The sequence below is a fragment of the Seriola aureovittata genome, chromosome 1, assembly GCF_021018895.1.
Source record: "Seriola aureovittata isolate HTS-2021-v1 ecotype China chromosome 1, ASM2101889v1, whole genome shotgun sequence".
In the NCBI taxonomy this organism is placed as follows: domain Eukaryota; kingdom Metazoa; phylum Chordata; class Actinopteri; order Carangiformes; family Carangidae; genus Seriola; species Seriola aureovittata.
Window position 1 is genome coordinate 22,694,755 of NC_079364.1, and position 15,939 is coordinate 22,710,693.

The following is a 15,939-nucleotide window of genomic DNA, read 5'->3' on the forward strand; positions in this document are numbered from 1 at the left end:
CAAATATGAAAAATCTTGTAATTGAGTAAAATTGCGAAATTTGCAAAAACCTCCCTTTTCAAACTCCCCCTTGGCTGTGAGTCTGATACGCACAAAACTTTGCACATATACTCTATGGACTCTCATGATCAAATGTCAAAAAGTGCACAAGTTATAAAGGATGAACTTACAAAAGGTTGTATGCAAGTGTTGCATGTCTTGGCAACAATCACTTCTATTAACAAGAAACACGAAACAATACCAAACCTTTCCAAACCTTTCCCCTACCATAACTCTCAAAATGAAGTCAGTTTTATCATCAAATCTTACAAATACCTGCATTTCCAAGTGCATTCAGAATCTGTGTGCTCAGAACGAGTGGAAGACAGCAATTTAATCCTTTATAAAAGATCACAAACGGTCATATACAGTAAATATTATGCCTCTTATATCTGCTTCTCACACTGCACAAATCTGGTGCTCACCTGCATGTCAGAGTTGGTGAAGGTGCATCCTGATAAATAGTTGGTGTGCATGGCGACCGACTTCTTCTTTGCGGCCAAGTTCTCGTTTTTGTCCAGTGATAACGGGATCACCGAGCACTTGTTATCCAGTCCGCTTTTGTAGGAGATAAAAACATTAAAGGTTAAATTCAGGATATTAAATAAAACATATCGCTTGAAGATCTAATTTAGTGTCTCTGAGTAAAAACAGTAGCAGTCACCAAACATACACGTCCTACTACTCACTTACATACAGATTTTATAACCATGTCTTCATCTGACAAAATCACCATTCACATAAATTAAAGACAAAGGTTGTGCTGTGATTTTGGCTATATTCAATTGAAAATGAGGACTCAGAGAGAAAGTTAGAGGCAACAGAATAATAGGGTGTTTCACATAGTCCTTTTTAAATGAACCGAACTCCTGTTAAAATGAACCAACAAAAAATTGATTGAAACTCTTTTTGAGTTGTTGCATTTTGAGTTAATTTGAAAGATGACTCAGTTCTCTTTATGATCCACTTCAGCTCTGATGGAGCCTCAGTCCTCTTTCTGTTCACACTATGAGCTCCTCAGACCTACTGCTTTAGATTATGAGTAGCTTTCACCTGGAACGAGATGGCCGCTGCTATATTTGTCCTATCCACATTGCTGTGGTTAAATTAGTAATATTGTATTTACTAATTTGGAAAATATATAATTTCATTCATAACAGTACTAACTTTCTAGTAAAATTTTTCCAAATATATTATTTCACTTTAGATTACTTTAGATTTATGTTCATACTCACCCACATGCCACAGCACAACCTGAGGGAGCATAAGCACACGCCATAACCCATGTACATGGCAGGGTTATCCCATGCTCCTGTAACACACAGATATCAAAAACACACACACACACACACACACACACACACACACACACACAATGCATGCAAAAGAGAGGTTACTGGTAAGAAAATATATTCTCTAGAAAACTATTGACACACAGACAGTTACACACACAGCTGCAGTAAATCTGGATGTGGTGAGTATTAATAGGGATTACGTTTAGTGTAGTTATGTCTGCTCCATCCTGGCTACCATTTAAGTGCACTCATGCACACACACACACAAAACACACACACAGCCATTACAGCGAACAGATGGATAGATAATCTTTAAACGCACATTTCTATTTCCGTGTTGCACCCTCTCTCAGAGGAATACAGGAGTATAGGATGACCCAACACCAGTACATATGGTGAGGACAACATGAACATCTGAGCATGAAAAAAATTCTTAGCCATAGATAACAGAGTGGAGAAGTGGGTGAGGTTACACTGGGCAACCAGGCTTACCATTGTCTATTGAGGGATTTCCCTCAACCTTTAGATTTATGCTGAGTGACATTATTGAAGCATGAATATGGAATTATGCTTCTGCTGACACACACCTGGGACATGATGCTTCAGGTGTACTTGGAAAACGTCAGAGAGTGCGGTTGCAGTACAACAGATCAAACTGAGCTGTTGTCAGCACAGCAAATACCCCGTAAAATTTAACTCTGGGTTTTTTAGAACTAGTTGAATCACTGTATTTATACATCACTGTATGAGTATGGATCATTATGGATCAATTAAGTGTTTTGTTTTTTTAAACTCTGATTTCCTGTCCCACATGACAACCATGTAGTATGACTAAGCTGATGGAGAAATGCACAATAAACAATAACAATGGATGGCCATAATCATTAAATTATCCAGGATGTTTGTGTCAGTTTCTGACCTGAATATTGAAGTTAACATCAAAAGAAAACTTTTGAATGATTGCGTCCAAAAGTAATTATTTTCTTCAAAAGAATCTAAAACATGATGTAATTACCCCCCCTAATTTACTCACAGACTCTACTTACCTTATTAAGAGTGAATGCATCCCAGACAATCACTTTTCCATCCTAGATTAGAGAAAGAAAATCAGTATTACATAAAAACTTTATATATCCCATGTACTGTAAACATTCTTCTCCTTAAAACTACTAATAATTCACAATATCTCTCCTAATATAGTATAAAATAATAAACCCCTCTGTATGTGTGTATATGCATGTGTGTACCTGCGAGGAGCTGACGATACGACGTTTGTCTTTGCACCAGTCCATACAAAGAACCTTGTTCCCATGACCCTTCAGCACACGTCTGGTCTTTATGGAGAGAGCACCCAACACCTCAATCTTCTCAGCTACCTGTTGTACTGAGGTACCCCCCCCCCACACACACACACACACACACATACACACACACAAACACACACAAACACACACAAACACACACACACATGCACACACACGCACACACACACACACAAAATTGTAAGACCAAAATTTCACTCAAAATTTACATAAGGCATCATTGTTGAATATTTACCTTGTAAGCTGATCATACTGTATGTTTGGAATGTAAAATCTTTATCTGCAATATTAATAGTAACTATAGCTGTAAGACGATTTAGTAAAAACTACAATATTTCCCTATGAAATGTAGTGGAGGAGAAGTATAAACATGGAAGCACTACAGAGTGGGCCTATGTGCACAGGCCCAGGGGCCCAAAGTCTCAGGAGGCTGCTGGACAAGAGCCGGTCTTTGCTGTTAATATTTCTTGTTGGAACGTAAATCCAACAGCTACAAAGAGACACAATTAATGAACAGTTTACTGGGTTATTTTCCACAACAGGTGGCAGGGAGGGTTATTGAATAAATTAGTAGATCACATCTGCAAATATGTGGGATATTTGATGGATAAAGTTAAAGCCTACATCACTGTAGCATTAAATCATAAACTGAGCTGCCTTTATTTCAGTCTCTGAAAAAGGACGTGTATCAACCACCAGAGAGCAGAGCATATCACACTGAACCCAAGAAGCCCAAATCACTTATTATATTCAAACTGAAGGTCAGTGTTAAATCAAATCGGTTTTATAAGGATTATGAGGACATCTGAGTTCTAGCAGTGAGGGCGACTCTGAGAGCTATTAACAACCTCATCATCATCATCATCATCAACATCATCATCATCATCATCATCACTAAACAGACACCAAAAAGACAGATGACTACTTGATTAAAACTTTCCTCCACAATGACCACCACTATGTGAACAGCTGTTCACAGTCATCATAACATAGTGGAAACAAACAAACGAACAAACAAACAAACAAAATCAAATCCATAGCATAAACGACGTGTTCACGAGCTGTTCACGCACCTGTCAAACTGTAAGTGTTTCAGTAAAAAGGACAGATTAATAGTTAGTTAGCCTAGTTATGTTTTCCTGTTGTGTAGACACTTACACTCCACGTCGCTGAGCTTGCACCGCTCCTCCTCCAGCTTCTTCTTCAGACTCTCGCTCTCCCTCTTCAGTGTCGCCAGGGTTTCCCCTTTCTGGAGCCCCTGACAGGCCATCTTAGAGGAGGATACACACAAACAACAGCAGAGGAGAGGGGGAGAGGGGAGCAGAAAACACAGGAGAAAGGAGGTAAATTTGGGGGAATGGGACGGTTGTTTGGCGGTTAGAGGTTTGTTGAGATTGTCCTCGAGTGCAACGGTGATGCTGCCGCGCGGGTGACACTGAGCTTTGCTCTGCCCCTCCTCCCTCTGTTATTCACACACTGCTCACAGGCGCCACGGACGCACTTTAACACCGCTGCTAACACAGCTACTGCCAGTTTCTACTTTCCAGTTACTGTGGTTGACTTCAAACTATTCTACTTTTAAATATATATATATATGAAAACAATGGATAAAATTACATATATGTATATATATATATATATATTATATATATATATATATATATATATATACATATATAAATGAAAACATTTAGCGTTTTCATTTAGCGTTTTTCTGGTCTGGTGATATTCCATATTCTTCTTCTTGTCATTAAATCCCACATAAAAGGCCAAACCCAACAATGAATTGATCTGCTAATAAGTTCTGTCCGTGTGTAGCCAAAGCCTAATTTATCCCCTTTGCTATAGAGGTCCATTATCCAAAAATGATTAAAAAATAACATCAGCTCCACTATTGCACTGGATGGCACATTCCTTACCACGTACTGCATAAAGGGGACTGCACTCACTAGAGCTACAAATGTGTATTAATCTTATCTTTGTCTGAAAATATAATCCTCAAATGTACTATTTGCTCCTGTTTGACTTCTGCTAAAAACTACACTACCCAGCTGTTTTAGGAAATTATTTAGCCTTTTCAAAAAATTACAGTAGCCTATATATTTGCAAATTGTGGTTTGGAACTAATTACTATCTTATTTAATAATTAATTTAAATGTTAGACATATTATTCGGCGTTAACCCTTTTTGTAGACATATCTAAAAGACTTGAAACAAATATTTTTGGATTATCCCCTTTTCCCTAACACACTTAAGCATTATATTTCAAGTTGACTGGCTCAGTTTCCAATATTAAATCACATCAAAGCAGCAACATGGCAGAGGATAAAAGTTTTCTGTAGCACCAAATTTCAGATTCATATGCTCTTGCTGATGAAGACTTTTAAACACAATTACTATTTCTTCTCGTGAAAATGGTTTCAGACTTGAAGAGTATTGATAAATATATCCATTACATTAGATCTAAACATTTTGAATCTACTATTCATATTAAAATCATATAACTGAAACTTTTTTCTCAGTCATATACCATTTTGTTATCTGATAAAGTCTGACTGGGGACAGTCACAGTGGACACTCTGCTCTGTGGGATCAGTGTCTGCAGAGTTGTTGACAAGGAGCCACAGATTAGGAGGGGTCTCACCGGCATGCATCTCCCACTTTTAGGTCCACATGACGTGCGTGCGTGTGTGTGTGCGTGTGTGTGTGTGTGTGTGTGTGCAGGTTATAAGACACGTTAATACAGTTATATGCTGCTGTGTGGCATGTCCACAGTTTAACAGATGTTGTACAAAGTGTTAATGTGATCCTCATCAAACCAAGGTACCCATCATCAGCCGGCGTTAGAGCGGACAGTCTGTGCTAATCCCTGTTAGATCGACACTACAGTTTCTCATTACACAGAAAAGCTTTCAGATACTGCAAAAATTGCCACTGGGTGCAATGAAATGATTTGTGCAGCTGTTTGTTGATGATAAACTGAAAGGAAAACATCACGCACCACTTCCACACAGAAGGAGCAGTAGTTGATGGGCTCATTCTTAATGTAGATGTTCATTAGAGGACGGGCGTTCGAACAGCTCTCGCAGGGGCCAAAAGTGACCGCCACAAACGTCTGGTCACACATGGCTGCAGATGATCAGGAACACACCTGTGGAAATCACAGAGACACGAACATAAATATAAATTTCCTCAGCTAGACAACAGGTTGGAGAAATCTTTGTCTTGATTGAGGCTCTTTTGATTTCTGTGCTGGGTTGTGACCACTTGGCCTGTGTGTGTGTGTGTGTGTGTGTGTGTGTGTGTGTGTGTGTGTGTGTGTGTGTGGCCTTGGAGATAAGTAGTTGGTAATCTACTCCAGCCTGATCCTTCTCTGAGCTCCAGAGGAAATAAGTGCAGCACAGCTATTCTGGGACCTGCGCACATGATAAACACTAAACACTCGACATTTACCAAACAAATCTACATTTCATCACTGCTGCACATGTGCTGCACTTCTGTTCTATTCGAAGCTGTAACTTGTCATTTGTAATTATAATCAATATATCTTACAAAATCCAATAGACAGACAGACTGACGTTCATTATTGCTACATTTGATATCCTTCTATCGATACTGATATTATATACAGTGTGTAGAACATGGAACGGGATCATATGATATTGTGATTACACTGACTTCAAGCTGAGAATTCACTACTGCTACTAAGGTCACACTTGCACTCATAAGTGAGTGTTTCTTTTTCCATTTGAAGTCCTCACAAGTTAAACGATGGTCCAGAATTTATGATCATGTGTAAACTTTGTTCTAATAATTACTAGGGTTTTTTTGTAAAACTTTCAGAACATGCTTTGGGCCTTAAGAAAAACTGAAAAAGATTCAGCACTATCAAATACACGTTTGTAACTAAACAGGTATATGCCGTAAACTCTAGTTACATTTACACAACTTACTCTGTGACTTTAACCCATATGTGAACAAAAAAACACCAACACCAGCATACTGAGTCATATTTCCACAAACTGCAGGAATATCACAGCGAAACAATGAAGGCTAATAAAAGCTGAATATTAAATCTTACCTCACAAGAGAACTTTTTTTCCCTCCGTTGAGCAGGTATTTATCCCTGGAGAACTAAGTTGAGTTTTTCCAGTGAAGAGGATTGTCAGCGAGGGACAGAGAGGGAACAGTAAGCTTCTTAGTGAAGTGTTTAAGCTGCGACTCTGCTCTGCTTCTCCCTCCATGTTTCATACATCTGCACCTGCTGCATGTATACCTGCAAGGCGTGGACAGTTACATTTACAGCATACAGTAATCTGCTCATTATTGACTTAAAATATAAAAATCCTTTAGATTACCTTCAACTCACAATGGTGTAATATTCATTCAGTACTAATCATTACATTGGCCCCTTGTTGTCATATGAACTAAAACATCTCTCAATACTGCAGATTGTTTATTTAATGTTAATATTAAATGAGTTTTCTGCTACAAATAGATTATTTTTTACGTAACTGTAATAATCACATTTTCTAAAAAAAAGGGATGAGGAAAAAAAAATCTCGCACAGACAATCTGACAGTGCTGAATTCTTTTATTTACTTTTACAGATTTGACAATTTATTCCAAGTTTCTTAATTTCTTAACGGTGAACACATTCACTAAGCACAGCTACCAGAAACTACAAACAGTCCAGTTTGTCAAATGTACACATGGGTTTAGAGAGGAAACATTTCAGTGCTGGCTTCAGCATGTTCATACCAGTACCACAACAGCTGGGGTGATGATATATTTCTGTTTTTCACAATTTTTATTTTTTTAAAATGGCACAATCAACGCTAGTGCTGATAAGAACAATGGTAATTTATAATGTCTACGTCATATCATACAACCAACTCTCTCCTTGATGTAAAAATGCAGAGTGAAGGAAATGACATTTTCTCCTGTCTGAGAGGCCAAGAGAAGCCCAGGGGAGCAAGACGCCGCAGCTCTGCTCAACAATACAAACCGATGAATGAACGTGTGTTTTTTCTCCTCTGAAACTAGGCCAGCCTTCCCATTCTACGCTCTCAATACGTCAATCCACAGGGATAGTCTGAGTCTGTGAAGGCTGGTGCTGCAGCCACGAAACTTACAAGAGTGCGTCTTCTTACCTGTGGTTTGGATTCATTGATAATTTTAATAAAACAGCAAGAAAAAAAGCTTTCTAATTAAGAATAGGAAGCATCCAATTATAGGGGGAATGTGGTAGAAGAAGCTTCAGGGGCCAGAGTTGTGTAAGAAGATGGAAATCAAAAGAAAAACAAAAAGAGGCTCTTAAGTGTGAAGTATTTCTTTTTACAGTCCATATCCATCTGTTATTTATCCGACTTCCTCTGCAATGATTAGAAAGTGCATTTTGATAGCAACCCATCTGTGACACCAACTGTAGGACAACAGGACACCTCATCAAATAAAAATGCTCACATCTAACAGTTTATATTCATCTTACAGTGGAAAAAAAAATACTGCACTGACAGAAAAAAAACAATGCCACAATGTTGATAATGTGTGTAAGTCATTCAGATAGCAAATAATTCAGATAAGGCTTTGTCCACAATGTGCAGCTAAAATCATGATACACTTCATTTAACATTATTTAACATTCATATGGTTAATTCATTCCTTCAATTACCGTCTCTCTCTTCAGATATGTACTCTTTACACAGACCAAACGTTAAACTACCAAGAAATCCAAACAAAATATAACAAAAGGCAGATTGATTAAAATGGTCCCAACATATGGATATCAAATTATTTTCAAAGACAAGTGCAACACAAAACAACTTCACATACTAAACCCTCTTTATTCCACTTACAGTTAGTTTTCATCTGTGGCTTGTTTGTGGTCATTTACTGAGATATGTCACTTCAGATCAAACATCTTTATTTCTCAGCACGTACTGTGTCGCTGAGATTTCCCTGGCTCTCAATACTGCAAATACTTTGCATCTTTACTTGGTTTGTTGCTTCTGAAGGCTCATTTCTATTTAAGAATAAGCTTTCAAAAAATAAATTAAGAAAAAGATACTGAGTTCTGTTTTGGTGACCTTTAACAATCTCCTACGTATGTAAGCACCTTAAAAGAAAATCATTTTATCATTAGGGGATAAGGTCTTCAGGCAAAATAAGGTTCACATGAGGGCAAGAGGCAAATTTGGTTGACTACGAACGTTAAGGGCAAAAAAAAAGTAAGTAAACTAAAAGTGATAAACACGAGGCAGCCAGGACAATTCTTACTGAAGACAAAGGACTTTTTCTAAAAACATGAGTAGATTCCCTGACACTCATCCAATGACTCAGCTACACCACAGTTTCTTTACTGTAAAAAAAAAACCCAAAACAAAACAAAAAGCTGTGGCATGCGGGTTAATTTCTAGTAGCTGGTAAAGTTAAGCCCATGCAGGTTCGACGGGGGCAGCAGCAGCAGTGCATGCTGTACACCACACTGTAGCCGTACTGACTGATGTAGTGCAATAGCCTCAGCCTTAGAAAAGCATGTAGCAAATATGTCTAGATATCTGAACCAAAACAATCTGTGCAGCAAAGAGAAAAAAATCTCTCACTATGTCAGTATTTTTGGTCATAGAAGATCACTAAGCAGGAAGGCATAGGGGTGGACAGGCAGGAGACGAGAGAGGAGTCGGTCCACATGTCTGCAGTCAGTTTTAGTTTGAGGCTACAGCAGAGAAATTAATGCAAAGCTGGACAGATCTGTGGCAAACTCTCCGAAACCACCTTCAGTGAAACCGTTTCTCTCCACTCTGCCCAGTGATACATGGCTTTACGATACAAATAATTTTTACTGAAATAAATAATGACACAACGATAACAGTAAAACATTTTCAAAGCTCTGACTAGAGCTGTGATCAGAGAAGACAAGAGGAGAGGAGGAAGTGTTCAGAGTGAAAAAACCCCCCGGTGACACAGCAGGAAGCAGAGTGTAATATTTGTGTTGTATTGTAGTGTATATCTTTGTAGCCCGTGTGTCCTTGTGACGCTCAGCTCTAATCACAGCTGTAAACAGTAAAGATTGCAGCAGGTTAAACCCTCAGCAGAGTTTTACCCTCGTACCTTTGAAATCTCTCCTCAGTTAAAACCTGTGCAACATTTCTCCTTCCAGAAATGCAGGTTTACGATTACAACAAAGCAACATCTCTAAGTTAAGTGACCTAACGAATAATCATCTGTGCTGGCACTCCTTAAACTATCCTACATAATTTACCTGGTATCGACATAAACAGCCCACAACGGAACTAAAACGGTCTTTACAAAGCTGTTGATCTTGGGAAACGATGGTCCCATCCTTCATATCGGACGCATTTTCTTCAAGGAGGAAGCTTCTAATCTTAAAAAGGGAGGGTGGGGACGGAGGTTAATGCAATAAATAAAATACATGATATATATTATTCATATTTATATGTATTTATATATGTATAAATAATATAGTACAGATGATGAGTTCTGTCTTGGCTTGACTGTTTAAGTGTAAAATGACAGTATACAGAACAAAGCCTGGTTCGTTAACATTGGGTGGAGAGAGCAACATTAGCACTCAACTGGCTTTGTACTAAGACTCAGAATTCACTTTGTAGTACAAACCCAACGTATCAAGCTAGACTACAAGTTACCAACTTATTCATTGTCTCAGCACCTCCTTCGGGGCCTGCTCTCGCCTATGGGTGCGTATATTCTCGCCAGAGAACAAGACGATGACAAGAACGACTATCATAACCACTAGTTGAAACACAGGGGAGGGAGCTGGGCTAATCAGGGCCGAGATCACTAAGTCAGACCCAGGTTTTGATGGAGAGCGAGCACTGGATGCACTGATCTGGTCCTGTGGCTTCTCTAAGAGGCAGGCGTTTATACAAGCAGTGGATGGATTAAAGTGTTTTTCAGCCAGATTTAAACCAGCGGCAGCGACTGGGGGTTCCGTGCGTTTTTGTCGGAGAGGGTGCACCTAAGTGTAGGCGTGCATGTGTACGTTCAGAGGATGTAAGTACTGTACAGATGCATGATGAAAGTTCAGCATGTGGTGGGGTGCGTGTCCAGATTTAGACCAGGGATAAATCAGAGGACTGGATACCAACAGGAGACTTTTCAATAAATATTTTGGCATAATTGCTCAAATTGTGTGAATACAAACCCTAATTTTAAGTGTTTGTGATGCTCACAAAAATGTATTTATTTCTCTTGTGATGACTGTGTATGGGGCTTTTTGGGGCCAGTGGGTGTCATGTGACTTGCAATTCCAACAATGACCACTAAGCCAAAAGCGCTGTAGGGCCTTGGGTTAGACACGGGTGAGGAACCCCAGGTTGAGCGAGCCGGGGATCTGGATGGTTTCCAGGGCGAGGGAGGAGGGGTTGAACGGGAAGGTGACTGGATATATCATCTTTGTGTCCATCAACAACTGGGGACTCTCACAACGGTCTCGCAAGCGAGTCTAAAGGGTAAAAGAAGAGAGCAAATGAGACAGAAATAGTTAATATGCAGTCAAATTTGATTTGCAGAAAAAAAGGGCCAATTTAAATATTGGAAAAACTAAAAATGTTTGATTTTGATTTTAAAAACACAGTTATATAAGTTACATCCCCACCGCATGATAATGCAGCTGCAAATGATTTAAAATAAATGTAACCTAGTAAATGTCTGCTTGGAGAAGGCATTAAAAAATATAAAACACTAAGCTCTGTTTAGGAAAAGGGTTTGTGTAGAGAAGGTCCAATTTTGTAGCAGGTGGGTCAAAACATGCAAATAAATCAGTAAAGTCTTTTGAAATTCTGCCAGTTTACTAACTGAGGGTTGGGGTTACTCACTATCAAATTCAAATTAACATAACTAGATTCAATTTGTGCTATAATTTGGAGAGTGTAACTTTGTAAAATGGTGTTTCCTGGGGCATTCATGTCCTTTAATTATGTTTAATAGTCTGTCCAGTGCTGTATTGATTCATCTGGAGTAGATTACCTGTATGGTTCGTATGAATGCAACTGACACTCTCTCCTCAAACTCGTTGACTGGTGTGTAGAGGTTCAGGACCTTCACAATCTGAAAGAGAAGAAAAACTAAAAGGTTACTAAAAGAAACACATTTAACCTACAGTTACCAACAAATACCTGGAGTTCTCCTCAGGTTTGTGAAATCATGTGGTCTCTACCTTAATCTTTCAAACGTGACTTCAGACTTATTACAGTCAGGATTATTTGAATGTGGTCTAATAAGAGTCAGGGTGTTTTACCTGAGCAGTGGTGAGGGCCTGGCACATGGAGCAGATGGCCTCAGCGTCCTCGTCAGTCTTTTTCTTCACCTGCAGCAGCTGAGCGGCCTGGATCAGAGGCTCCAGGGTCTCCTTGGCTCCGCATGTCATCAGACCTTTGTCTCTGAGCCACTCCTCCAGCTGGCTCACATTGTACCTACACACACATACACACGATCAGTAAAGTGGCTACAACAGAAACAACATTCAGTTAAAAAAAATGTCATCATATAAATCAGCCCCACTCTGGCGTGGCTCCTCTCTGAACAGCAGCAGCAGCTCCTACCTGATCTGCATGCCTTTGCTCCAGGAGCACATGTCCTTGCGCAGCAGCAGGTTGTTGAGGGTGACAGCTCCGATGATGTAGAACTGCTGCTTCACCACCTGCTTGATGAGCTCGGGGTCGGTGCCGTGCTGACACATGGTGGAGTGGAAGGCGCTGAGCTGCCGCAGGATGGAGTCCAGGGTGTAGGTTCCCTCGTCAGCGATACTGGACGTGCGCTTACGGAGACCTGTGGGCTTCACCCCAGAAACGCCCTGGATGGTCTCGTGCTCCAGCATGCCAGAGACTGTCGAGAACACACACACAAATAGTATTTGCATCATGCATGTAAGAAAATAAAAAAGAGCAACACTTATTATCATTATTGTCAAAACTACAGTAGCATTAAATCGCATGAGCACTCAGACATGTACATTCACATACCTATCATGGGCTGGAGGATGTTCTCCATGCATTTGATCAGCTGCTGATAGATCTGGATGGCCAGGTCACTGATCACCTGTCTGTACTCTGCCAGGTCGAAGTTGGACAGAGAGTGTTCGTTTTGCCTCGATGTGTTGTGCTTCATGAAAGCCTGTGACACACAGACACCAGCAGATAAAAAAGAAAAGTGCCTTTAAGCAGGGTGGGATTTTTTATCATTGTTAATGATAAAAATAATTTACTAAATATCTTTAATATTCTGCATTTATATAAATGTATTTTTTTCTACTTACAAATGATGAAAACACAATAAAGAATCAAAACAACAGTAAGTTAATGATAAAATAACACAAAAAAAAAACAACCTCCAGTCAGTCTCACCTCATCTCCGCTGTACTGTTTCAGACAGTGCAAGAAGCGGCAGGTGTTGGCCAACCAGAAAGACACTGTTTCAAAGTCATCTCCTCGTTTCTGAGGAAGAAAGACACAATGTGGTCAGTGAACCCGCTGGTACCCGTCATACTGTAACTCCACCAGACCCTCTCCACCTCAAAATATCCTGCAACTTCCTGAAAACAACCATTTTAAGGATTGTTTCACCCAAAAGATGAGAAACATATTTTCTCTTATTACTGGTGGGATCTGGCCACGCAAACAGGCCACGGATGAACTAACCCTTTAATCACCACCCAGAAGCTGAGTACAAACACATTTACTCAGCACTTTGTCTTACCTAGCACATTCGAGGACATGGACTGACCAATGAGCATGAATATTCAAACCCAAACTACAAATCTCGCCCAAATCTCCATCCTCACTTGTTGGGATTTACATCATCCATCCGCTCGTGTTTTACATGAGGAGCACTGCCACACACACATACCTTTAGTATCTTCTTAATACTGTTGATGGTTGAGGTGAGCAGAGTGCGGACCTTCTGGTCATCGTTGACATAGTCGGCATGTCTCAGACACATGAATAGGATGTAGGCTGGCAGACCTGGGATCAGATTCACGGCTACACCGCGAGGCTTCAGTTCTGGAGAGACAGAGGAGAAACGAGTTTAGTCGTGGACCGAGGCAACAAGGATGAAACTCACATGGTACAGATGTTTTTTAGATTTCAGACTGGATAAACCCACAAATCAAACCTTCAATTTCTAACACTGCCCTGCATTGTTCTTAGCTCTCATAATGATTTCATGGAGTATTTTCCTCCCTTTTGAGAAAGGTCTACGTGAAACAAAGGCACAATAGATGATATATTTAACTCCAAAACCCACAACAGTTTCAGTGTTACAGTTGTTACAGTGGAACCACAGAGACACACTAGAGGGCTCATTGGAGAACCTCTTTTTCTTACCCAGGATGAGGTTCTTGACCAGTTTAAGCTCATCCTCCTTCTTGTACTCCAGCATTCCCTGGAAGTCTTTCTCCCTGCGGGGAATGTTGACGGGGTGGATCGGCTCGTCCACCATCTGTCCTGGAGACGTCTGGCCCTCGGTTTGACCCGCTAGGACACACACACAGGACAACGACAGTCAAGTCTGCTCTGTTTTCTCAACACATGTCTTAACAAGACTTTGCTGAATGATGATTTGCCCCGTACCTCCCATCTCTCCAATCCTCTTGGAGTAAACCTTCAGCTGCTTCTTGAGCTTGCGGATGGTTCGGTCCTGCTTCTCCAGCTGCTCCATGAGATCCTGAAACAGACGACAGGATAAAGTGATGGAGAGAGGGCAAGACAAAAAGAAAAAGAAAAGAGTGACAGAATAGTGAAAAGAAGATAAGCCTGCTTCACACTGTCTCCCTCCAGTGGTAAAAATGAAAACTTCAGCACTTCTGTAAATCTGCAGCTAAAAGGCCAGAAGAAATGATGTATGCTACTGCCACCAAAAATGTGGCGTTTAAATATTGGACATTTTTATGTGTGGATAAACACCTATGTCAAAGAAAAACAATATATGTAGTCAAAAAATATACAATAATAATTTCTAAATTCTTAGAGAAGAACTGAAACTTGTCCAAAGTTCATCCAGCTCTGTCTTGGAAAATATGAATTGTGGAAAAAGAGCAAACAAACAAAGAGGAGGGTGGGGGTGGGGGGCTGAAATCAACATTAAAGCTGCTGGGCTGATTTTTTTGTCAGAAGAAGAGAAGTTGCAGGACTCATTGGCTGTTAGGAAAGAAAAAAGGGTGCAGAGCTGCTCCGCTGTGAGTTAAAAGACACTGCTGCAGAGTTAGAGCAACGCTTACTGCCATTTCATTCAAAACACACAACCTCAGTTAGTGCTAACACACATGCAAACACACACACACGTGCGCGCAGGCAAACACGCGCTGTCTCTACATACAACCATCCGTCGTAAAATGATGACACGAGCTTCTCTGGATGCTGTGGGGTCCTCGGCCATGAGTTCCTGTCAGGTGACACCATCCACACAGATGAGTGTGTGTGTGTGTGCGTGACACAGCGCTGTAAGTGGCTGCTTTGTATGTGAAACCCAAGTGGGATTGAGACCACCAACCCAAACAGCTTTAGAGACAAGATACACTACACTGGGGAAATAATGTGTTGTCTGTGATTCGGAGTGATGTAGTGGAAGTCAAGTAATCCTCGGCTGTGTTCATCGCTTGAAAAGAGCATTTGAGTGTGTTTGTGTGTGTGTTGTTGTTGGTGTGGAGCAGATTCTGGTTCGAAGGCACCAGAGTGATTTGTTACCGTTCTTTAGCAGAAATGTTTTGGATGCAGAGCACAACAACAACACAGCACCTCCCTTGAACCTGAAATCAATAATTTTTGTGAAATGTATTTTCTTATATCCTGTCTGGCGGAGGAGGACGATAAACACTAACCCTGCAATGTCGGCACAGCTGGAGATTGTCCGCAAGGTCTTTAGAGAAATGACGATCAAGTGTTTGGGTCACTGTCCTGACTGGCAATGCCACTTAAGTAACATTTGCATCCGTCTTATTTTATTGTTTGATGACTTTTAACTCTTTTAAATTGCTTGTCACAAACAATAATGAAGTGTGACAATGCAGTATTGCTGTCTGTGCTGTAATGGGGAGGAAATAACATGTGAAGGTGAAGATTTCTACCTTTAAATGAGCCACACACCAAGAAGGAGGCACATTGTGCCATCCCAACCACTGTGGTATCCATGGTGGGAGGTTTAGAACAAAGCTTTTGATTTATTTTCATTGCTGGCTACATCAGATCGGTCTAATATGGGCAGCATGTATATTGTAACTTGAAATCTTGAGGTTATTAGAT

At 40.2% G+C, this 15,939-nt stretch overlaps 2 protein-coding genes across 2 annotated transcripts in view; both read right to left on the reverse strand.

The window, feature by feature from the left end:
* Positions 1-4,107, reverse strand: part of gnb5b (guanine nucleotide binding protein (G protein), beta 5b) — a 10,340-nt gene extending 6,233 nt beyond the window's left edge. Inside the window, exons 1-5 of the mRNA XM_056400104.1 lie at positions 3,815-4,107; positions 2,582-2,718; positions 2,381-2,422; positions 1,275-1,351; positions 465-597 (exon numbers count right to left, since the gene is read on the reverse strand). Coding sequence (XP_056256079.1) covers positions 465-597; positions 1,275-1,351; positions 2,381-2,422; positions 2,582-2,718; positions 3,815-3,926 — 501 coding nt within the window. The 5' untranslated portion in view covers positions 3,927-4,107. The remainder of the gene's footprint in view (positions 1-464; positions 598-1,274; positions 1,352-2,380; positions 2,423-2,581; positions 2,719-3,814) is intronic.
* Positions 4,108-7,232: 3,125 nt separating this feature from the next.
* myo5aa (myosin VAa) overlaps positions 7,233-15,939 on the reverse strand; it is a 53,349-nt gene continuing 44,642 nt past the window's right edge. Inside the window, exons 31-39 of the mRNA XM_056399980.1 lie at positions 14,272-14,365; positions 14,026-14,175; positions 13,547-13,701; positions 13,045-13,134; positions 12,664-12,814; positions 12,244-12,526; positions 11,940-12,114; positions 11,669-11,749; positions 7,233-11,144 (exon numbers count right to left, since the gene is read on the reverse strand). Of these exons, the coding sequence (XP_056255955.1) occupies positions 10,992-11,144; positions 11,669-11,749; positions 11,940-12,114; positions 12,244-12,526; positions 12,664-12,814; positions 13,045-13,134; positions 13,547-13,701; positions 14,026-14,175; positions 14,272-14,365 (1,332 nt within the window). The 3' untranslated portion in view covers positions 7,233-10,991. The remainder of the gene's footprint in view (positions 11,145-11,668; positions 11,750-11,939; positions 12,115-12,243; positions 12,527-12,663; positions 12,815-13,044; positions 13,135-13,546; positions 13,702-14,025; positions 14,176-14,271; positions 14,366-15,939) is intronic.